Here is a 24,146-nt window from a genome sequence, read left to right as displayed (position 1 = left end):
TCAGACCCTGGGCAGGAGAGAACCGACTTTACCCCTTGGCTCCTCTCCCCGTGTCCCCGATGCCTAGTCTGACCTGGAAAACACACAGCTCACCCTCATCCACAGTCCTCTCTCCCTCTCATTTAAGGCTTCGCAATCTTGACACCAGAGCCAGCTCTTTACCAACTATTACAAACAGGCAGGTGCTCTCCACGCGCAGGGCGTATGGGTGTCCTGTGCTGGCATGCCAGCAGCATCCCCTCACCGCGCGTCTCTGAGTCCTGTACCATCTTCCCGGAGAGCCCCCCTCAGCCTGGATCCATCAGGATCTGCTCCCCTGCTGGCGTGGAACCAGCAGAGTGGGGGCCTCACCCCAGGGCAGCCGGTGCCACATGGGCCTAGAGCCAGGGTGTGGGGACAGGCGAGCACCGTCTCTCTCCCTGAGTTCTCTCGGGTGCCTGCACAGCAAGCTGGGCCACGGAGAGACGCAGACTCCGGGGCCAGTGGACGTGAATCAGAGCGGGAACTGTTCTGAACCCTGCAGGTGCCGACTCTGAAACTCAGCTGGAAAGAGGACGGGACCGAGCTCGAGGGGCCCCCTCCCAGGGCCAGCGAGGGCGTCACGGGGGCGCTCACGGCCAAGGCTCAAACCTCTCACAGCTCGCCACCAAGAGCCTTCCTTACAGTAAAAACACACTTTTTACGCTGAAATGAACATGCGATTGTTCTCGTCTTAACTTTGAGAGCGTTAACATTGCTCAGTCTTTTACTAAAGTCTGTCTCGAGTTGCTTCAGTTCGGGGTAATCTTGTTTTAGTTAATTCCGTCATTCTCTGTGCTGCATTCATGTCCATTTTTGTTCCTCCCTTAGGGTACCATGGTTCTCTTGGTGCTGTCACACATCCTTCTCTTTAACACGGGAACGATCTGTGACAATTGTGCATTGAACTGTGATAAACACGCCACGCACGCACAGCAAGAGGACCAGAAGGAAACACCCAATGTCCTGGCTGCTCCACAGTCGGGGTCACTTGTTAGACGGAAGACCTCTGTTTTAAGAAAGTTTGAGGGCTGTGCCCTGGGCCCACTCGAAAGGAGTGTGAGCTCCCAAGTCTATTAAGACCTCACTCTCTCCCCTCCAGACTTGTCCCGATTGATTCCTTTTCTCTGGTAATCCTTGAGAGTATCTCCCTTAGACTTCAGCTCTCTGGGCAGCCCGACTTTGGGCTGGTCCACCGAGGGAGAGCATCCAGCCTCCCTCCACTCGGCCCCGTGGCTCGCCCGCGTCCCTCTGTGCTGTGCCCTGCTGACCTCGTGGGAGCGCCCTCCCACGTCTTCTCCAAAGATACTGGCTGTGTCGATGTGAACACTCTTCCAGGAAAAACAACAACAAAACCCCACGGTTTCCAAAACAAACCATTGATCCACAGTAAGATATTTCAAGTAGTTTGCGTTTGGAAATAGACTTTGATGGCAGAGTGGCGCTGTCTACTGGCTGAGCATGCAAGGAACACTCCGCTTCCTGAAACTCGAGTGCTGTGCTGTATTTCGTAGAATTCTAACACACTCGTCCAGAAGGACCAAGCAGGGCACCGGGTCCGCTCCCCCTCACGAGGCAGACAAAGAAACCGTGGCACAGAAGCTGCCAGTCAGGTGGAGCTACAGCACGGCCTGGCCTCCCGGCTCTGACCCAGGCTCTTGGCTGCCCACCGGTTGGCACAGATGGCCAGGGGCAGGCACGCTGCCAAAACCGCATGGTTGTGTGCTGTGGCTTTTGGGATGAGAGCGGTATTAGGGAGGGAGAACGAAGAGTAGATCCTTTTATTTTGTTATAGACTTCACATTTTCAACAAACTTATATTGGCATCGACGACTTTGAGGTTTTTATCTTGCAAATGCTGTTTTTCAGTATCTTCTTATAGCTATCCATGCACTTCATATACACATGATATAATAAAAAATAGTTTGCCCTATAAATGAGCTCTCTTTTCAGTATCTTAGAATATTCCTTTAGCAAAATGATCCTCTCTTTTCAGACTTTAGTTATGGGTGCAAGCAGCTTAGACCGTACCATTCAACAAGGCACTGATCAGCACTATTTTGGAGCATCTCCCATGTGCCACGTATTTCTCATTCAGTGTTTTCAGTGTCTGAAACTATAAAAGCCAGGTGACAGCTGAAATTAAACACAGCACTCTTCTCTCAAATGTAGAACACAGAGACCAAATAGGGGAAACTATTTTCCTAGTCATGAGAAATTCATAAGCCAACACACAACAAAAATCTCATGCTTATCTTGTATCTTCCAGTGGAAGTTCAAAAGACGTGGATGCTATAATTGCAACTTACCCACCATCAAGTTTTATCAGAGGCTATGGTTTTTTTTCTTAAAAAACAATGCGTTAAGGTTAGGGAGTTGTAAATTTTGATCTGAAACAACTTCTGTTTTTCCCCATTCCTACTTGATTTATGTACTCTAAGAGACATGCTTTCAAATACAATTCCACACTGCTTTTCTCCAGTTAAGACGTGCGAGTACCCAAGCACCACAGGACAAGGCAGAGCACACGCACACCCAAGGCACGCGTGTTAGTGTGGGATTATGGTTTTAGTTCTGAGCTTAAAAGAAGTAAAACGATATTTTCAAAAGGATAAAAATACCTTAACTCTGTCCTTTTAAATAAGGGTGAACTGAGAAGTTGGGACTTTTGAATTCAAAGCTCTTGTTCCCTTTACTGTTGGCCATGAAATTCTAAAAGGAAACAGCAAACAAACCAGTAACACAGGGCGAGTGCAAGACACCGCTGGAAGCTCACCTGCTTGTGACGGGCACACACGCTCACACCGCTGAAACGTCGCCGGCCCGTCACGGGCACACACGCTCACACCGCTGAAACGTCGCCCGCCCGTCATGGGCACACACGCTCACACCACTGAAACGTCGCCCGCCCATGACGGGCACACAAGCTCACACCACTGAAACGTCATCTACCCGTTACACGCACACATGCTCAAACCACTGAAACGTCATCTACCTGTCCCGGGCACACACGCTCATACCACTGAAACGTCGCCCACCGTCACGGGCACATTTCAGTTACCTTGCCAACAACCTAGGAGCATCCTAGGCTCCCCCAGGAGTGTGGCGTCCCGTGCCTGCAGCGGGCAGGCTCTGTGGTGGCTGCCCAGCACTGTGACAGCAGGCTGGGCAGCCCAGGCCACGCCTGCTAGCTGTCGGTCTCTGTGGCTGCGGCAGGACTTGCACACGTTAGCATGAGTGAAATAAAACACGGAGGCGCCCAGTCTGGGCTGTAGTTTCTCCGTGAAGAGCAAGGTTTTCAGCCAGTCAGAGAGCCATCCTGCGAGGCACTCACTGAAAAGCCCTCAGGCCCCGAGGCTGCGCTTTTCATCCTGTGAGAAGGGCCCAGACTTCTCAGGGCAGCTCCCCCACCGCACTTCACTCGCGAACCTGGAGGTCGCAGGACAAGGTTCCCACAAGAGACGGAGCAAGCAACTCAGAGATACTTGCCGCTGAGCAGGGGCTTGTTGAGGGTGTAGAGAGGGGGCAGGTCCTCGATGTTCGAGATGCGCTGGTACATGGCCCTGGAGAGATGGTCCCCGTGGTAGAGGCTGCCCAGGATGATGCTCGAGAAGTAAATTGGCTCCACGAAGATGCTGAGCAGGGATCCCTGGATGCCCACCACATTCCACCTGGAGGAGAGGAGACACGCCCTTCAGTGAGGGAGGAGAGAGAACGCCCCTTCAGTGGGGGAGGAGAGGGGATGCCCCTTCAGTGGGGGAGGAGAGGGGACCCCCCTTCAGCGGGGGAGGAGAGGGGACGCCCCTTCAGCGGGGGAGGAGAGGGGATGCCCCTTCAGCGGGGGAGGAGAGGGGACGCCCCTTCAGTGGGGGAGGAGCGCCCATCTTGAGCCTAACACCAACTGGCACAGCACCCAACAGCCTGCTTATGTCGACCAACTGAAAAAGAGAGTGATTAAAAATAACTGACTTAGGGGGCCGGCCTGGTGGTGCAGTGGTTAAGTCCGCAGGTTCTACTTCTGCGGCCGGGGGTTTACCGGTTCAGATTCCAGGCACAGACCTATGCACTGCTCATCAAGCCATGCTGTGGCAGGCGACCCACATAGAACAGAGGAAGATGGGCACAGATGTTAGCTCAGGGCCAGTCTTCCTCAGCAAAAAGAGGAGGATTGGTGGTGGATGTTAGCTCAGAGTTAATCCTCCTCAAAACAAAACAAAACAGAACAAAACAAAAATATCTGACTTAGCAGTTTAGAATTTTAAAGAGAAAAATCTATTTAAACATTTTAAGCTGTGGGACAATCTTCACCATTATGTTTCCTACGATGACACATTTACTGAAGATTAGTTCTAAAAAGGTATCAATGAGCCACGTTTCTTGTGAGAAAAAGCAAAAGGGACAGCAAATATTTTATGACTTCTAATAAAAATGGCAGCTCTAAAAGCGTCCTTGAAACAGTGACCTGGCTGTTTCCTCTCCTGTGTGACAAGTCTGCATCCAGCTGAGCGGACCACGTGGAGGTGAGAATCAGCCTGGATGCCAGGGCCGTGCCCCCGCCCCGCCCCTTGGGGGGCTGGCAGCGGTGACCCGGCCCTGACTGCACTGGGCGGGGGTGGGAGGCGACAGCATCTGCTCAGCCATGTTTATTACACTAACCACTCACACCACTGACCATCTGGGGTCGTTTCAACTCTAACACAGACGCCGTCTCACAGCCACTGCTCTCTTTCTGAGCCCCACGAATGGCAGGAGACACGCTCTGCACAGCTTGGGGGGTCTGCATCCAAGCGCCCACAGCGCTGGCGCTAAGTCCATGGGGCAGGGAAGACACAGTCCCCGCACCCCTGGAGCCAGCCTGCAGTCTGGATGCAGGACGTGCAGGAAAAAGGCGAACACATGAATCAAGGATTATAAATTGAGGAGAAACCAATTTGAGGGAAAGCAGGGTTCCATGAAAAACAACGAGGGGTGCCAGCTTCTAGAAGGCTCTTTGGGGGTCACCCTGATGCTGAGCCCCAGAAGGCGGCTGTGAGGCAGACGGAGGGAGGCAGGCCCAGCCCAGACCCAGGAGGGGGTGCAGCGGGAGGTGGGGGACGAAGCCAGAGGAGGCAGGGGCTGGCTGTCCTCGGGGGCAGCAGGAGCTGCTGGGGGCGTCCGGCAGGGCAGTGGCCCGCCTCAGTGAATGAAGGTGTCCTCAGGAGGGGGACTGACCAGGTCCGCCCTGTCGGCAGTGAACCGATGATGGTGCAGCCTTGTGTGGAGGCAGGGAGCACAGGCAGGGCCCGAGAGAGCCCCCGCAGCAGCAGCCCCGGGCAGACGTCGGCAGGGACAGGGGGAGAGGCCGACTTCAGTAGCATTCCGGGCTGAGGTCTGGGGGGCTGGCAGGACTTGGGAGAGGACTGTAGGGTGGGTAGGGTGAGGCCCAGGTTCCGGCCTCAGAGCCCCCTCCTGGTACCCACTCTCTCTGCACTGGCCACCGGCTCCACCATGGCGCCCTCAATTGTATCTCGGGATCTCGTGGAAGGGGGTGGAAGGTGGTGCCCAGGGGGCCAGTGCTGGTAAACGGGGTAGGGCAGAGCAAACAGCATCCACATGTACCCGGCCCAGACCCCTGACCCACCCAGCTCTGTCTTCTGTTGCTCAGGTCAAACCGGCAGAGTCACGCTTGCCTCCTTGCTCCCTGTCGCCGACCAGTGGTCAGCACACCTGTGGGACTGCCTTTCAGAACAGATCCAGGAACTGCTTCTTGCTAGTGCCTCCCCACCCGCTTCATGGCCCCTCGCTAGGAGACCCGGCCCCCACTCCCAGCGGCATATCCCTGGATGGCCGCTAAGCGACCTGTGAGCACAGGCCAGGCCAGCTCCCTCTGCGCACACCCTCCAACGCTGCCCATCTTCTCTCGAGAAAGAGACATCATCCCAAGGGCCGGCTGGCCTGTCTGGCCTGGTCACTCCTCCCTGCAACCCCCCCACGTCCGGGCCATGGGGGCCCCTTGCTGCTCCCCCACAGCCTCTCCCCTCAGCCCCTGCAGCCTGGAACAGGGTCCCCAGGCGGCCCCTGGCCACAGCCCCCAGCCCTTTGTCTCTGTGGATGTCCCTCTTGGTACCCCACCAAGTCCCCCGTGCTAACTTCCTACATAACTTATGCGTCTATTTGTCATTACCTGTCCCCCAGCAGCATGCAGCCCCCACGAGCAGAGACTCTGTTTATTCATGATACACCCCAGAAATTACACCACGAACCGGGTACACACAGATCAATAAACCTGCCGAACGACAGACCCTCCAATTCCTACAACAGGCCCTTCCCTCCCCGTCAAAAGGGAATAAAATAGGTTTTCCTATCTTAGGAAAAAAAGCTTGAAACGATTCAGGGCCTACGGAACCACAGGGCACCCTTCTTATGCAAATTCAGAAGCCAGTCTGCGGTGTAGCCTGTCTTTCAGCTGCAGTCAGCCTCCTGGGGCCAACTTTAAAACAGTGATCTTGCAGAAACCCATATTTGTGACGAGTCGTTAATTCTGAACACATGCTTCGTAAGAGAATTCCAGCAGCCGCGATTGCTCTGCGGAGGCCCTGGGTGGGCAAGGGACTGGCATGCCGCCACTTCTGCTGATGGGCTCCAGCCAGCGAGCCTCACAGGGAGCGTGAGGACCGGACTTCACAGGATGGAAAATGACGGCTGATGGTGAGGGGCTGTGCTGATGCAGCCAATGCCCCCAGTGAACCTCTGCGGAGACAGGATACCCGGCACAGGTGCCGCCACTGTCCACTCCTGTCTCCCTGCCTGGCCCTGGCTCCGGGGGAGGGTACAGGGGTCCACAGCAGTCTCCCTGGGAAAGCGGGCTGGAGACCCCAGAAAGAACCACACAGGAGCCGGGCGGGCTCATCTCATGCGCTGTGCTCGGCACCCGGCCACTTTCTCTCTCCTCTTCCTCATGTGTTATTTCTTGGAGCACAGGGTTCAGAGCAGCGTCACACCACGTCCCCTGATCCAGCGTCCCTCACCGGCCACAGCCTCCATGGGGGCGCACCTGAGCCTCCCTTCCCACTGCGAGCTGCCCCCTCCCGCTGTCTGAGTCTCTGCCTACACAGTGAGGTGGTGGACCCCACTACACAGCTCTGAATAAACAAAACATCTGTCCTCGGGGTGGGGGGGGGTCTCTGCTTCCTCCCACAGCCCCACGCAGAAAGCACAGAGGCTGCGGTCATTGGAACTAAGGCCCCTGCTCCGCCCGCGGCCCAGCGCCCTCACTGCTCCCCACTCGGCCATGCCCTCATCACTGTCCCCACGCAGCCTTCTGGAGCTGCCTTTGCCACCAAACTGCTCACCAGTCAGACAGACAGCACCTGGTGACCCGGCAGCAGAGGGTCCCTGCCCCCCCAGTCCACCATGACCCTCCCTCCTAAGCCTGCCCCTGCCCCTATCCCGGGCCCCTCCAGCTGGGCAGTCTGTGGACGAGGCTCTGTCCCTCTGAGGGACCCAGGCCAGCCTCGCCCGGCACCTGCCCCCTGGCCTTCTCTGGGGGCCATGCAGGACTCTTCATGCCCAGGTGGGCAGGGGCCTGCAGCCAGCGGGCAGTGCTCTGGCCACCAATGCTATTCCTAGAGCTCAGCTTTTCTGGCCATATGGCCACTGTGGCGGGACACCGGGTGACAAGCCCTTTCACCACACCTGGTTTATGCTGAGGTGACTCTTGGAGGACGGGGGCTGGTGGCTGGGGAATCAACCCTGTGACCAGAGGATGGAGAGTTCAGTCCCACCTGACTCGGGGAGGAGGGGGCCTGGGGACAAGTCAATCACCACGACCAAGGACTGAACCATGCCTCCATGACGGAAACCTGCGCAACGACCCCTGACCCAAGGGCTCCGGGGCTTTGGGGCGGTGAGCACATCACGATGCTGGGAGGGCGGCGTGTCCGGAGAGGGCACGAAGCTCCACACCCCATACCTTCCCTGTGCACCTGTTCCAGCCAGCTGTTCCCGGGTCGTGGCCTTTATAATAACCTGGTAAATGTATGTAGACTGTTCTTCCCGAGTTCTGTGAGCTGTTCTAGTAAATTACTGAATCCAAGGAGGGGTTGTGGGAACCCTTGACTTGTAGCCACGTCAGGGAGAAGCGTGGGGACTCTGGGCACCCAATCTGGGCAGCTGGCATCTGAAGTGGGGGCAGTCATGAGGGACTGAGCTTCCAGCTGCGGGGTCTGTGTGCCTTGACCGTGGGACACGGGCTGGGGTCGCGGACAACTGGAGAGCTGTGTGGCTGGGAACGTGGAGGGTGGGCGTGGGCCAGGGGGCTGTCCCCAGTGTCGTCCCTTCCAGGAGCGACCGTTGCTCCTTTCCTCCTGGCGCATCTTTGCTTTTTCCTTGAGATAACACGCCAGCACACAGGGAAAGGCATGAGTCAGAGGGCTGGCGGCCGTGAGCCCCATTTCAAGGAGACACAGACCATCCCACCGCCCCCGGCAAAGCCCCTGCCGGTTCCTGCCTCTGCGTCGTGCGAAAACAGGCATTCGCTTTACAGCCCAGGTCCTCACCTCTTGGTGATTACGAGTCAGAATCTCGCTCCCCAGTATGCAGCTTTTCTTCCCACTATATCTATGGGGGTTTTGGCAAGTAAGTTTTAAAATTTCGATTTAGTCAAATTTATTCATGTTTTCCTTTATAATTTGGGCTTTCTGTGCCTAGTTTAAGACAACTGCTTAAATGTAGGCCACAGAAACAGCAGGGACCACTCGCCACATTCACGTCCTCCCTGCTCGGGAAGGTGCTGTTGGACACTGTGGAGACGGGCCCACAGACAGCCCACGGTTCCAGGGCCGCTCGCTGGCCGGCGGGGCTCCTCCCGGAGTCTCACACGGCAAACTGTCGGCTGCAGCCCCACGTTCCTTTCCTTCTTCTGAGCAACCGAGCCTCCATCCTACTCCAGACGGCAACGTGCAGGCCGGCCAGCCCGGCTCCCTTCATGGCAAGAGGCGGCCCTGCGCCAGGCTCTGATGATGACACCATGTGATGAAGCCGGCTGGGAGGCACGCCCGCCTGGTCCTGCTGCTGCCGCGAATCCAGACCTGACACCTGGGATGTGGCCGTCTCCAGGAGCTGTGGAGAGCTGGAGGACAGAGGAAACTTCCCAGGGTGCGGGGAGATGGAGCCTGGGTTTTGGGTGACCGTGGACCCGCCCCAGCAGCTCTGGATGACCTGCGTGTGAACTCACTCCTCCTTGGGAGAGACGTGAACTCCCTTCCAGCTCATGTTTCCTCTTGGATCCAGGCACGCCTAACCTCAAGTGGGCACCATACGTCGTCAGTCTCTTTCCAGATAGGGACCCTGTTTCGCTACCCTCCTACCAATCACCATTCAGGTTTCTATTGATACTTTTCCATTTGAGTGCTGGATTAGATCTCCAAGTGCTGTGAAAAATGAGATTTTGGTTAAAGTTACATTAAAATTATAGATTTAGAAGGACTGGATCAAACCATTAAAAGCACACTCCAGGATTTGGTGTGAGCATGTCATTTCATAATTGAGGATGGCTTGTCGCTGGCCTTCCTTCACTGTCCTTGTCTGGTCTGGGGAGAAAGGTGGCAGAAATCCCACAAAACGAGCAGAGGAAATTTCCCTACTTTTCTGATCTGTAGAAAAGATCATAAAAACGGGTTACTGGCCCCCAAAGATGCAGAGAACTCACATGAAAGCCATCTGAGCGAGCTGTGGAAAAGACTCCTCCTCCACAGCCACCTCCTTTCTTTCAATTTCCTCCAATTATTTCTCTCCTGGGAGTGGGGTGATTGGCTTAATATTTTTAATGACTATAATTCTATTCAAAGTTTCTACCTATACTTGAGTCAATTTTAGGAATGTACATTTTTCTAGAAAATTCTTAATTTCATCTGGTTTTAAAACATGTTGGTAGCAAAGTTGTCTACAATTCTCCATTTTAACCATCCTCTTTGCCACTCCTCATAAGGCTTGGCCGTGCCTTCTCTGTGTTCCTGGTCACACTCGCCAGCGTTCGTCAATCTCACGATCCGTTTCAAAGAACTAACCCTAGTTTTGCCACTACTCGCTGTGTCTCTGCTGCCTTTGAACATAATGACTGCTCCATGCTGTGTCCTTCTGCTACTTCTCTGGGTTTCTCTTCATCCTCATCCTAACTCACCAGCTGGGTTGCTTCCCGCCGTTTACCTTTGACCACTTCCTAGTGGCCACTGTGAGCCCTTCTCCTGGGCATCACTGAGGTACAAAAGACACAGGACACACTGCATGGATGTAAAGCACACAACTTGGTAAGTCGTGAACTATGCACATGCCCATGAGCCCCCCACAGAGGTTTCCTCACACCTTGTTCCCAGTGTCCCTTCTTGCTGAGGCCCCCACCTCTGGGCAACCGCTCGCTGGTCTGCTTCCTGTCATGCAGATCGGTTTGTATTTTCTAGAAATTTGTAGAAATGGAGTCACAGGGTAAGCACTCTTTTTTGTCAGGTTTCTTTTACTCTGCACACTTATTTTGAGATTTATCCATGTTGTATTGCATATCACGGTTCCTTTTTTTTTTGTGAGGAGGACTGGCCCTGAGCTGACATCCATTGCCAATCCTCCTTTTTGCTTGAGGAAGATTGTCTCTGAGCTAACATCTGTGCCCACCTTCCTTTATTTTGTATGTGGGATGCCTCCACAGCATGGCTTGATGAGCAGTGTGTAGGTCCGTGCCTGGGATCCAAACCTGTGAACCCTGGAGACAGCCGAAGCAGAGCGTGTGAACTTAACTACTACGCCACTGGGCTGCCTCCCTGCTTTTCTCTGTCTGAATAGTATTCCACTATACAGAGGTACCGCCCTTGTTTATCCACGTACCTACTGATGGCCGTTTGGATTGCTTTGGGTTTTTGATGACTACAAAGAAGGCTTCCCTGAGCTCTCACGGATGTGTCTGTGTGGACACATGCTTTCAATTCTCTTGGGAAACATCCTGGAGTAGAATGGCCGGGGCAGCTGGCAGACACATCTTTGACTTGCTCAGAAACTGCCCAACTGTCCTCAGAAGTGACTGCACTGCCTGCACGCCCTCAGAGGGCACGGCTTCACCCCCCGCAGCACTGCCGACACTGCATGGCCGCCCTGCCCACCTTAGCACCCTGACGGCTGTGCCCAGCCTTCTCATTTGCATCCCCCTAGTGAGTAGTAGTGTTGAGCATCTTTCTCTGTGCATAGTTGACATCTTTTTTGGTGAAGGATCCATTCAAATACTTTGCCCATTTAAAAGAATTGCTTTTCCTTCTTGTTGAGTTTTGAGAGTCTTTATATACTGTGGATACAGGTCCTTTATCAGGTATATGATTTGCAAATATTTTCTCCCAGTTGGTGACTTTATTTCTCATTCTTTTAACAGTATCTTTCAAGGAAGTAATTTTTAATTTGATGAGGTCCAATTTATCAATTTCTCCTTTTATGGAGAGTGCTTTTGGTGTTGTATCTAAGAAACTGTCTACCCCAATTGCCAGGATTTTCTTTTGTTTTCTTCTAGAACGTTTACACATTGAGGTCTATGACCCATTTTGAGTTGATTTTTGTATGTGGTGCAAAATATGAAGTTCGTTTGTTTGTTTTTCACACAGGGACATCCAATTGTCCCAGCAGCACTTATTAAGGAGACTATCTCCTTCACTGAGTCGGCTTTGAGCCTTGGTCAAAAATCAGTTGTGACTGACAATGAACAAACAGAATTTGAAATTAAAAACACAATACTGTTTACATTAACACCTCCAAAAATTAAATACGTAGGTATAAATCTAACAAAATACAAACAAGACCTATGTGAGGAAAACTACAAAAGGGATGAAAGAAATCAAAGAACTAAATAAGTGGAGAGCTATTCCATGTTGATGGGTGGGAGGACTCGACACTGGCAGGACACGTCAGTTCTTCCCCAGCTGATCCATGGATTCAGTGCAAATCCACTCAAAACCCCAGCAAGTTGTGTTGTGGATACTGACAAACTGACCCTAAAGTTCACATGGAGAGGCGAAAGACAAAGAGCAGCCAACATGGTGTCGAAGGAGAAGAACAAAGTTGGAGGACTGATGCCACCTGACCAAGGCTTACTATAAAGCTACAGTAATTGTGATATGATGATTTACAAAAAATGTGTATTTGGTCATTCAGATAATCAAATACATATATTTCTCATATGTATTTGGTCATTGTCCAGTTTCTGGCTCACAGCTCCTAATAGCCTTGGAATTTCTAAGTGATGAGAGCCATAAAGGTGCCTTCTGTTATGTTAATGAGACGACTTTCATAAGCACGTCAGGATGGGGGCTGCTGCCAGTGCAGGTGACTGACCACGTGACGGAGGATGGAACTTTCAGTGTCTCGGCCCCTGACCTCCAGGGAGGGGAGAGGGGCTGGAGATGGAGCTCAAACAGCGATGGTCAATGATTTAATCAACCAGGCCTTTGTAATGAAGCCTCCGTAAAAACCCAGAAGGAAAGGATTCACAGAGGCTCCGGGTTGGAGAACACAGGTAGAGAGGCAAAGAGAGCGGTGCACCTGGACAGGGCGTGGAAGCTCTGTGCCCTTCCCACATCCCCTGCCCTATGCGTCTCTTTTATCTGGCTGTTCCTGAGTTATGTCCTTTTATACTAAACCAGTGATCTAGTAAGTAAAATGTTTCCCTGGGGTCTGTGAGCTGCTCTAGCAAATTAATCGAACCTAAGGAGGGGGTCATGGGAACCTCTGATCTACAGTCGGTCGGCCAGAAGCACAGGTGACAACCTGGACTTTTATCATCTGAAGTGGGGATGGGGGGTTCCTGTGGGATTGAGCCTTTACCCTGTAGGATCTGGCGCTAACTCTGGGTAGACAGTGTCAGAATTGAGTTAAATTGCAGGATACCCAGCTGGTGTCTGAGACTTGCTTGTTGGATGTGTGGGGAAATCCCCCTTGTCACATACACGGTGGCATTGGGTCCAGAACCCGAAAAGTAATCAAGACAGTGTGGTCTTGCAAAACAACAGACAAACAGATCAATGGAAGAGAACAGAGAACAGAAAGCCTAGAAATAGACCCGCACAGATATAGTCAACTATATACAGATAGTACAAAGGCACACAGATAGCACAACAGCACAAAGACAGTCATTTCAATAAATGATGCTGGAACAACTGGACATCCGCATGCGAAAAAAGGAACCCAGACACAGACCTTACACTCTTCACAAAAATTAACTCAAAATGGATCACAGACCACATTGGTTTTAAAACGCAAATATCAATTTCCCAAAATGTTAACTGAACTGTGACCATGAAAGCAGGAAACTCTTTGTTTTCTCTGGAGCAAATCGTGTCAAACGCCCCAGTCTGTAGCACATGAAATACAACAGCTCACCCTAGACGCCCATATATAAAAATGTACAGAAAGCTGAGGTGTGTTTTGAAGGACAGCGGTGCAGGAAGCCCGGGGCCTCCCGTGTCAAGGCCCCAGCTCACCCCTCAAGTGGTCCTGCAACACTTGTTAGAACCCAAGTCCTTCAGAGACGCTGTGGAGCACCTGGAGAGGAGATGGGACAAAACCCAACGGTTTCTGAAGAACAGGAGTGGAGCCCGCGTGAGCAAGGCGGTGTTCAGGGGCCGGGCCTTACCGCGCCATCTTGTCGCTACAGGACATGGTGAGCAGCCTCTCCCCCTGCAGGACCCCGTCCCACGTCTGGATGCTCGCATTCGACCGGACTGGGATCGTCCCCTCGCCAGACTCTATTTTTGTCCGCAGCTGCCCTCTGGCTTTACGGTTCGGGTGTCTGTCTGCTGGTTCTACAAGAGAAAACAGGCGAAGGACCCTCAGGCAGGAAACCATCTATTTAACTCACTGAGAAGCACATCTAACAACTCCCTATAAATGTAACGCATTGTTTGTGCTTACATGTGCATCTGTTTATTCTACACGCATCAGATGTACGTACAACACAAGCAGTAACATTGGACAGGAAGGATTAATACAAACCAAATTCGAGAAACTGTCTCCTTAGGGGCCGGGGAGAAACAGGGCTTCCGTTTTAACCAAAATGGTTTATTTCTATCATTAAAAATGAGCTGAAGCAAACAAAACAAGATGCTAATTTGCTAACTCTAGGTGATGGATATTTGGGTGTTTGTTATATTTTTTCCTTGTATTTTTAGATTTTCAAAAATAAACCTATAGGGACATGGAGGGAAATCCATAGGAAGCGTGCACAAATGTCCAGAGTTTGTCTCTGGGTTATAGAAATATGGATGATTTAAATTTCCTTTCTGATATTTTAAAAACATTCAGCAATTTTCCACAGTGGGGATGCGTTGCTTTTGAAATCAAGGAAAATAATCTAATCGAACATTTTATTTGGAATAAATAATGCTCAAGCTTGGGAGAAGGGATGTGGGTACAAGTTACTATAAACAGAAGCACTAAGCCATATGCACAGAAGGATGGAGAAAAATGTGACAGCAAAGGGGTCTGCCTTGTCATCAGTCTGTTCCCGCTTCTGAGATGTCAAATACTTCAGTCACACATCTATTATATTACAGGTCATCAGAGACACGGACAAGGACGTACCTCTCTGATTTAGAGATAAATATCATCCAAATTTAAATACATCCAGGAAAAAATTCAGATCTAATATCCTCACTCTATTCTAATTACTCAGTTTATTTGAATCAACATTTTTCATTCATTAAAATTTTGTAATTAAATGATTAATCGAGAAGAAAAATCTCATGCTTTTATATATTTCTATCAGATCCACATTCGAGGCTGAAATTCAAGGAAAAAGAAACAAAGGATATCCTGTAGGTTTACTGTTTCATCTGTCACTGCACACTCAGGAATTTTCTCAAGAAACCGTCGCCTGTTGGAAACCCGGTCTCCTACCTTCCAGGATCGGCTCGTGTGGTGAGAAAATCCTGGCGTCTCCACAGGGAGACGTGCTGATGTAGAGATGGAACTGCACATTCTCCTTCAGCCTAAACCCCCCTCGCTCGGATTTCTGAAAGATGGACCTCTTTTGATCATCTTTGTTACTGAAAGGAAACAAGTTGCAAAAATAAACGTAAAAGCTGTACACGTTTGTCAAAATTTAGTCGGTCATATTCCACACGGGTTTTCAAAGGCCAGTATTTTCAACAGGGTCAAGATAAGCTTGAACAGGAACATTTATTCTACGTGATTAGGATAATTAACATCGTTCTCGTCCACTTAATAACGGCCGTGTCATGGAGATGCGAGTAACCCTTCCTTCTCTTCATTTATGACTTTAGAGCAGAAGGACCGTGCGTGAGAAATGGCTTTGTGAAGACAAGCGGTCTAGAAACATGATATTCTTCTCAGGCACAGTGACCAGAATAAAAAGGACCATTTTTACCAGGCAGCTCAGTTCTATTTATATTTATATGGCATACGACAAGAGCACACCATCTTGAACACAGACTTTGAATCCACGACTATGTTATGCATATGTACACACGTATGTGTGTGTCTTATAGTTTAGCCAACTCTTATCTTGTTGGTTGAGCATCATGGGAAAATGGGAACCAACCGCATTGTTACTGATAAACTTACTATTTTGAGGGTTTTTCAGTGATTACCAAACAATAAAAGGTTTCTCAATATTTTCTGACAGGAAGGGAATATTTTTTTTAAAAAGCTTCTTTTACTTATTTACTTCTAAACTTACTTTAAGTACAGCTCAAGTTGTGTATAAAGAAATCTAAGCAAGGATCTTCGAGCTATTATTTCTGCATGGCAGTCGTTCAATGCAAGGCCACGATCACTCATGTATTCGCCATTAATACATTTTGTTCCTGTTGAAATACTTATCACTTTGGCATCTTTAACATCTGTGCCTGAAAAACAAAAGAGAAATTACTCCTTGTAATTTCCAGCGACGTGCGCCTTACTGTGCTCCCAGGGTTTGCAGGCATGCTCAGGGACTTGACTTCTGAGGGGCCAGTAGACTGCTCAGCAACTCTTCACGCACCCTCACCGCCTAATTCCCGCCTGCACAGGCTGACGCGCTGCAAATAGCCTGCTACAGAGGACTCGCTTTGCGACATTTCTGGGAATTCACCCTTCTCACCACTTAGCGTAAAGATTCTAAACTTAAGAAAGCTATTCCATCCAGAATGCAATAGTCTTTTCTTGAACGTCCCCCAGTGGATACAGGGAGGAAAGGTAGACTAACGGATCTGGTAATTGATCCTGAAATTAATAACGAAGTACTCAAGAGGCCGGAGAAACGGCCTCACACACCCAGGGAAGCAGGAAGCCACCCCCAGTGTGCTGGTTAGGGATCTGTCACTGCCGAACCGTTTCTTCTGCCATCCCAAAGTGTGCTCTTCCCCACGGGTTTTCTAGTCTTCTTAGGGCTTCCCCTCACCCCTATAAAGTCACACAGAAACTTATCTGGCAGCATTAACATTAATCGATAAATCAGATATGTCCTACTTTCAAATGAAGTGAGAATTAAACAGCACAGTTTTCCAGAGTAGATCAAGACCATTCACATAAGATTATAGGAATCGAATATCAGTATGGTTTGCTTTCTCCAAATGAAAATAACTTAGGTTAAAAGATGTACATTTAGGGAAAAACTGTTTGTAAGCGAAGTTCCTAAGTTTGCATATGGTAGACATTTTGCAGAAGGAAAGAAATGACCTGTTAGCGTCACAGAGATTTTTACAGGTCAACCCGTTTACCTGTTGTCATGACGACTCCGGCAAGAACTTTCCTGCGCGCGTGAGGGGAGGAGAAGTTGTCCGTCAGGTCACCAAACTTATCCAGAACCAGGCGGGCCACAGCATCCGCTAACACCTGAGGACCACAGCAGCGGGTTAGGGGCGCAGCCCGCACCTGCCGTGAATGTCAACACGTGCTCCTCCCCGTCTCAGTGTCGAGACAGATGGCTTCTCTTCTGGAAATCACACAGGTAAATCTGGCAGATGTGTGTGTGTGTGTACGTGTGTGTGCGCGTGCGCACGTGTGTGTGCATGTGCGCATGCGTGGATTTTTTTCCTCCAAAATATTCCTCGGAAACAGCCGCCCAAGGAGCATGTGAGGCTCTGGCTGGCATCCTCTGGCTGGGAGTCGAGGTCAGGGACAGTCCAGTGCCCGGCCACGAGGGCCAGCGCTCCTGCAGCGGGAGGCACACCCGTGCCATCCCTCCGGTCCTGACAGCACCAGCCTGCCCTCCGTAGAGCCGGGAGAGTGCCCCCGGGGGTCACCTGCCTCCCACTCCCACTGCTCGGTGTCTCCCAGGGGCCCTCCCAAGCGGCCCATGGCCACACTCCCTCGAGTGACGGGGCTTTTGGAGGAAGTGAGGGTGCTCCTCTTCCCGACCCCAGGAGGTGCTGCCCGGTCAGCTCAGGGGCTGGCAGGTCTGGGGAGCACGCCCTTGGTGTGACACGCAACATCACAGACAGAGAGGGGGAGCCTGGAGAACCAGTGCGCTCTGCACAGCACCTCCCTCTCAGAGACACCCATCAGACGTGTCTCTCAGTCGTGTTAACATCTAAAACAGAGTAGCCTGGCTCAGCCTCTCTTTCAGAAACTCGCGCTGATTAGAGCGTGACAGGGCATTCATCACTGAGACCAAATGATGTCAGAACGTACTAAAGGCTACACTCAAAGCGAAGGTATTGAAGGTGATGTTTGGAACATTCGATCGGCGTGTCACCAGCCCAGACAGCCACCTAGACGGAAGGGGGCGCTTCTCAGGGGCAGACATAGACGCTGGAGTCTGGACACAGTCTTATGATTCCCCTCAGATATAACGACTCCACAGTGCTCTGGAAACAATGCCTCACGGGAGACGTGTGCAAGGAGCCATGTCAGACCGACGTCCCACCAGTCTCACACTCGTCATGACAAACAGCCAAATACAGTGTCTCCAGGTTGGCCCCTAATAACATACTCCTAAAATGAACAGAAAAGTCACTCATCCTAAATGATGACTTATTGGGGAAAAACATAGTTGTCAGGAAGTGCTCCTCCTGTCACTGCACCAGCAAACACCAACGAGCCCTGGAAGACAGTGCTCTGGACCAGATACCTGGAACGTGGGCAGAAGATCCAGACTCGGGGGCCATGGCCCTCACTCTGAGCCCCTGACAGAGGCATCGATGCCCCGGGGGCGAGCCCAGGAAAGGGAGTGAGGCTGCAGACAGAAACACAGGATGCAGGACCAGCACAGCGGCCGGAGCATCAAAGATAAAACACGTCCCAATGATACAGAAGGAAAATAAGAGGAGGGGGTGAGGACAAGCAGAGGAAGTGGAAGCTCCCGCCTCACTAAGGTCAGGCGCATCTCCAGCTTCCTAGAGAAGCCGATGAGCTTATCCCCGGAGCTCAGAGACGCCCGGGTGGAGGTCGGGCACTCACGCTGACACTTACCTGCCAGAAGCAGCGTCTGGCCCCCTGGATGGCTCTTCCATCCCCTAAACAGATCACTATCTCATTCCTGTGGGCAATGAGGTGACTCTCCCTCTAAACTTTAGGGGCAGATATAACAACAACAGTAACATGCTGTCAAAAGTCAAGCCCCGCCCAGCCCCAGGCTGCCCACTTCCTGAAGGACACAGAAGCTGAGAGGCCGGCTCTGGGCTGCTGACGCCCGGTGAGGGGCAGAACTCACTGCTGACAGAGGGCTTGCGCTCATCATATGGCTGCGTCATCTGAGTTTTAAAGCCTCAAATGTCACTGTGAACAGCATGAAGGCAACCAAGTCCTGTAAGGGTTACTCTAGGAAAACGGTGAGGGTTTCCACCATCCTGAAATGTACATCTGGAAGTTCCCAGTGGGGAGACAATGGAGCCCAAAAATAAAGCTGCAGGGACTGATTCTGCAAAGGCCACCCCTAGGTCCCCCAAGGAAGACGTGGTTACATCCTGAGCTACAATGGGGGCTCGGGAGACACCGTGGTGGGGGCCACTGTGAGCAGACGTGGGGCAGACACAGCTCCCCCTCCCAGGCCTCGCTGGCCCTGGACCACAGAGGTCCAGAAACTGCTGCTCGGCACCTGCAGAACGAGGGCAAGCGGCATGGGGTGGGGCTGAGACGGCCCCTGCCCACCCACCCCTCCCCTTACGCTGAATTCCAACAGACATCCCTTCCCAGCCAGGCTCCACACGGCCCCTCAACCAAGGAGCTCTGGTCACTGCTCCACACTGAAGTCACAGGGCCAGGCCTGGGGAGTGGGTTGCAAGTGCTGACACACACGTGCATGCACACACACGCACACACGTGTACACGTGCACACACAGACCTCCGTCTCCCTCCTCTCCCCGGCGTTACTCATCTACACCTAGAAACTCGGGCATCTGGGATTCACAGCATTCGATCTGATTCCGATCGTCTCACTCACAACTCTGTTGGCGCTAAGGGAAGACAGGTCACATCCGATGCTATTTTGAACTCAGGCTGAAATATTTTAGCAAATGCTAAAACTGAAAATAAAAAAATCACTTGGGAACCAGTGCCACCGGTTTGTAAAATTATAAATGGACTAAAGTTCTTATGAATAATGTCGACAAGAGGTTATTATAGGAAGCAATTATTAGGTTAGTAAAAAAAAAATCAGTAAAATGCTTTGAATGTATTACTTTATACTGATATTGTATTTGGTTGCTTTAGGCAAAATAAAATAAATTTCTTTCTTTCAAAACTGAGAACCACGGCATCTCAGGCGAGGTGACAGTGCACAGAGGCTCCTCTCACTGTCCCCAGCAGCACAAGAGGGGCTGCAGCCCTGCTGGACCCTTCCGGGAGGACACAGGTGGCCACCCACCACTTGGAGGCTTCTGGTGTTCTGATCAAACCAGGATATGTTTTATCTCCAAATTCAACAATATTTTGACAAAAAGGAATAAACTGAGAAGAAGGCCAGATTTTTCTCCCTAAAAGAATAACTTTTACAATAGACTAGAAGGTTTTTGGATTTCCAAGAAAAGAAGCAACACACAATCAAAACTCTAGGATCTGGAGATGACAGCCACGCTATCTCTCCTTCACTCCTCTTCCACGTGAGCCAATCTGAGCCCATCCTGAGATTCCCTCTCTCTCCACCCTGATTTTACGGAGGGAAGTTGTCCAAGGTCACACTAAAGAGTGGCCACCTGCCTCTGGCCAGGCAGGGGGAAGCAGGCAAGGATCCCACGTGGGAAACTGCAGGTACAGAGACTCCCAGGTACACAGTGGACCCCGGAGCAAGCTGAAGGCCCCCTCATGCCCCTCCCCTCCCTGACACGTGCCCACTCTGCTTGGACACGCTCCTCAGCCTCAGGAATGCAGCCACAGCCAGTCTTGCTGGAGCCACGAGGCCCTGACGCCCTGACCAGATTCAGGTTTCAGCGGCTGACCAGCCAGCCTCCCTTATCTTGTGCCAGGATCCCCAGACGAGACTTTGAGGGGAAACACCGCTGAGCTGGGGTGAGGCCCCAGTGCTCCAGTCCACCCTCCCCTCTCCTCTGACCAAGGCTGCTCTGGGACGTGGGATGTGGGTCACTGTCATGGTAGGGGCGGGCTGCACGGGAAGGGAACCGTGGACTGCCGTGTGGAGTGAGGGTCAGCACAGAGAGCACTGACAGCACTGCTCCGGGGCCCGGGCCTCAGGTGTCCCCACCCTGCGTGTGATGGCCATGGACGGGCTTCCCAGTGACCACCTGACCAGCGCAAGCAGGAAAGGCTGCCTGGAGCCAGAGGTAGGGTAACTATTCATGTGACAACAGTGACGTAAGATGGGAAGTCAGCAGTGACAATGGAAACCAAGCCCCGTCTAAGAGCGTCACGGGGACGTGACCCCACGCTAAGGCGGCCGTGTGCATCCTCACCTGTGGTAAGTGCAATTGGAGGCCTTCGCTGGGGATGGGCTGGCGAGATGGCGTCTGGTCCAAGTGCAAATTGAAAATGGTTGCCAGGGCAGACTGCGCGGCCCGGGCCTTGGCCAGCTTTTTGTTCCTCCCCGAGCCTTCAAAGAACTGCCCGTCCACGACCACGGACATGACAAAGTTCTTGGCGTGGCTCTCCCCGCTCTCTGAGAGGAAGTCGTACTTCAGTCCTGGGCGCAGCTCATTCAAGATCATCACGGGGTTCTTCCCGCTCGGGGGTGGGAAGGGTGGTGGGACCGGGAGGGGAGGCTGCACCAGGCTCGCAGGCACTGGGGACGCCGACAGGCTGAGGTCCCCGCTGGAGCTGAAGGAGTCATCACCGTTGGAACCCAGGTAGAAGGGCACGTCCGACCTGTCCGGGGTCTCGAAGCCGTTGAAGAGCGTGTCGGGGAAGTCGGCCTGGTCGGACGTGAAGTCCGTGTTGGCGGACAGGGTCCTCCCCATGGCCAGGTGGGCCTCGGAGGCGTTGGGGAACTGCACAAAGGACCGCAGGGCCTTCTCGGCGGCGTGCAGCTTGGCCTTCTTCTTCGTGGGGCCCGAGCCCTCGAACACCTGCCCATTCACCTCCACGGACATGACGAACAGCGGCGCATGCACGGGCCCTGTCTGGGACAGCAGCATGTACTGCAGGCCAGGCTTGATCTCGTTCAGCTGCATCAGCGCGTTCTTGGGCAGGGCGGGCCCCGGCGTCCTCCTTCTCTTCTTCAGGCGGAACTTGGCGTGGCCGTTGCTGCCCTCCTCCAGGGGCCGCTTCCTGCTGGCACCGCCGCCCCCATTGGAGAGCGGGGCGCCCTCGCCAGGCCCCGGTGTGCTGCTGTCCTTGGGGGGCACGTTGTCCAGATTGCAGTTTTCCTTAACATCTGTGCTGCCTGAACCTGCGGTGCCCAGAAAGAGTAACTTACAACGCCTTCGTTGCAGGATCTTGTAAATGCAAAATTTATAGATTCCTTTATCTCTCTTTGTAACTGGTTAAGTGATGTGTGCTTATATATCTTATTCCTTGCTGTAGACACGAAGAACTACACATTTAACCAAAGAGCTGTCAGCCTAAACTGAAACGAGTAATTTGGCGTTTTGCTAAATGGTGGCCAATCCCCTTTCTAGTTGGCATCACCAGCTGCTTTTGCATTAAAAGGTGAATTTTTAAAATACTTTTTCCCACAAGAATATTCAGAAGCATTCAGAAATACTTTATTCAAGCTCACTAAATGTGGGATGATAAATTAATCCAGAAAGACCTTACATTAATAAGTCTAATATCAGGACTGACAAATATACATCTTAGTTTAGCATCTTCCTCCTTTCCGATGTCAATGACTCTCAGGCTATACTCACTATGGGCTTGAAACTGCAGCCTCTCCCAGGAGAGGGGACATTATTTAAAACATGCATTCATAAGTTCATTAGTTTTTCAGGTTTAGAATATTCAATCAATGTATGTAGTTATTTGATTTAGTTCATAAATCAATCTTAGAAAACTGCTTATGTGATTATGAAAAATATCCTGGCCTTTTAGAAATTATTTTTGAAGGATAACGCTTCACTTCTAGCATTCATTTAAAATTTTTTCATTATATATGGGGAATTGATTTACCTCTGAATTCTTAATACATTTCATGATAGAAAAAAATATATGAGGACACGATACGAAATCGAAGCTGCAGGCAGGTTACAACTTCTAACTTCCTCACCAAAGCAGGCAATTTTGTCTTTTTTTTAAAACAAATATTTGACGGGTTTACAGAATAATTTGGTTATGCTTCCTTTCAAAGGTAGTTTATAAGTAAAATTAATAAGGATAATTTTAGAACTCTAAAAGTTCATGGCAAAATAAATACAATTTTAATTTCAAAAAGGAGAATAAGAAAGTCTTGACTCTTCCCTTTAAGTTTATCAAGGTTTTTAAAAGTGAGAAAAAGAAACAGCTCTCTATTTTCCTGGTTAGTTTCACAGGCCACCTGCTGCAGGAAGGGCAGGAGGAACCACCACGGGGCTCTGCGATGCTGTGGGCACGACTGTATTTAAAGACCCACCACTAGCTCTGGAAAATCCACAGTAAGTCTTTTAAGGAATCAAAATATTTTTTGCAATGTAAGCCACTTTAAAGTTCCCCCAACATGGTGGCCCCAGGGTCTATGTCTAGCACATAATGTGAGACTAGATTCTCAAGGCTAGCAAACTGAAAAACCTGTGGCAACGTTCATCAGCTCTACCCACAGAGGGCTCAATGGGACAGAAGGTCGGGGGCGTGGGCTGCCCGTCCCCACAGCTGAAGTCCCCGAATCTCCCGGGCGGTTGTCACGCGGCCCAGACATAAAGAGCGAGCCTGGCTTAAGCACCGCCCGTGGGAAAGCTGATTCTGCCTGTGGGGAGGTTAGGAGGCTGACAAGCTTCCTCTACACACGTCCGCTCTCCCAAGTGCTCCTGACACACACACCACTTCGCCCAGTTGACAAAGCCGATGGAATGGACACTAAATTTTCATTTATAACATCCTCCAGCAAAAGCTCGATAGGTTACTCCTTTCGGTGCTCAAAGGAAGCAGACGGTTAAAGAGGGCAGAGCAAGAGAGAACAGAGGTTAACAGGTGAGTGACAGCATCAGGCACCGGGCGACAGCTGGCATTCTGACGTTGCTGCTAAACAGAATTATCAACAGAGAAAACCGCATCATTAAAACACATTGGGACATGCATGTAATGCAATATCTATAACCTCTGAAACAACTAAATACTTTCCTTTAAGAAATAAAAATCATCAGTATTGCTCTGACAACTAATCCTGAGGTTATAAGGAAAATACACTTTCTACAGGGTAGTTCACATAAATTCTAAGTTCTTACTTCCTTCAGAAGCACTGAAATACTTCTCAAATTTTGTCTTATTAAAAACACTACTATGGACAGGAACATAGAATATTCAAGTTAGAGAGAGACCCCCACTATCACAATTCTTCTTAGATAGATGCTCTCTTTACACATCGTGCTACTTTATTTCATAAATGTGAATATTAATCATGATTAAATTTTTCATTGAGTTTGAAATGATAGAAAATACAGGGCTGGCATTTCAAAGTTTCAGCACTAGCACCAGTGGCTTATCTCCCCCGAGAAGTCATCCAGCAGGACTCTTTGTCCTGGGAGGTTACCGCAGGATCAGTCTGGGTAGAGCCGTGTAAGCTACAACCCGAATGACAGCCCACAGCCCCAACAAAAAGGAGG

At 51.1% G+C, this 24,146-nt stretch overlaps 1 protein-coding gene across 9 annotated transcripts in view; it reads right to left on the bottom strand.

Annotated features, from left to right (window-relative positions):
* ADARB1 (adenosine deaminase RNA specific B1) overlaps positions 1–24,146 on the bottom strand; it is a 138,179-nt gene that overhangs the window by 21,057 nt on the left and 92,976 nt on the right. For all 9 annotated transcript variants that reach the window (XM_070597805.1, XM_070597810.1, XM_070597806.1 and 6 more), the window contains 6 exons: positions 20,871–21,802; positions 16,743–16,857; positions 15,722–15,890; positions 14,920–15,068; positions 13,658–13,826; positions 3,508–3,689 (listed from right to left, as the gene is read on the bottom strand). In XM_070597805.1, the coding sequence (XP_070453906.1) occupies positions 3,508–3,689; positions 13,658–13,826; positions 14,920–15,068; positions 15,722–15,890; positions 16,743–16,857; positions 20,871–21,802 (1,716 nt within the window). The remainder of the gene's footprint in view (positions 1–3,507; positions 3,690–13,657; positions 13,827–14,919; positions 15,069–15,721; positions 15,891–16,742; positions 16,858–20,870; positions 21,803–24,146) is intronic.

This window comes from Equus przewalskii, chromosome 27, assembly GCF_037783145.1.
Source record: "Equus przewalskii isolate Varuska chromosome 27, EquPr2, whole genome shotgun sequence".
In the NCBI taxonomy this organism is placed as follows: domain Eukaryota; kingdom Metazoa; phylum Chordata; class Mammalia; order Perissodactyla; family Equidae; genus Equus; species Equus przewalskii.
Note: the sequence above shows the minus strand (reverse complement) of the source record. Positions and strands in the feature narration are given on the sequence as shown.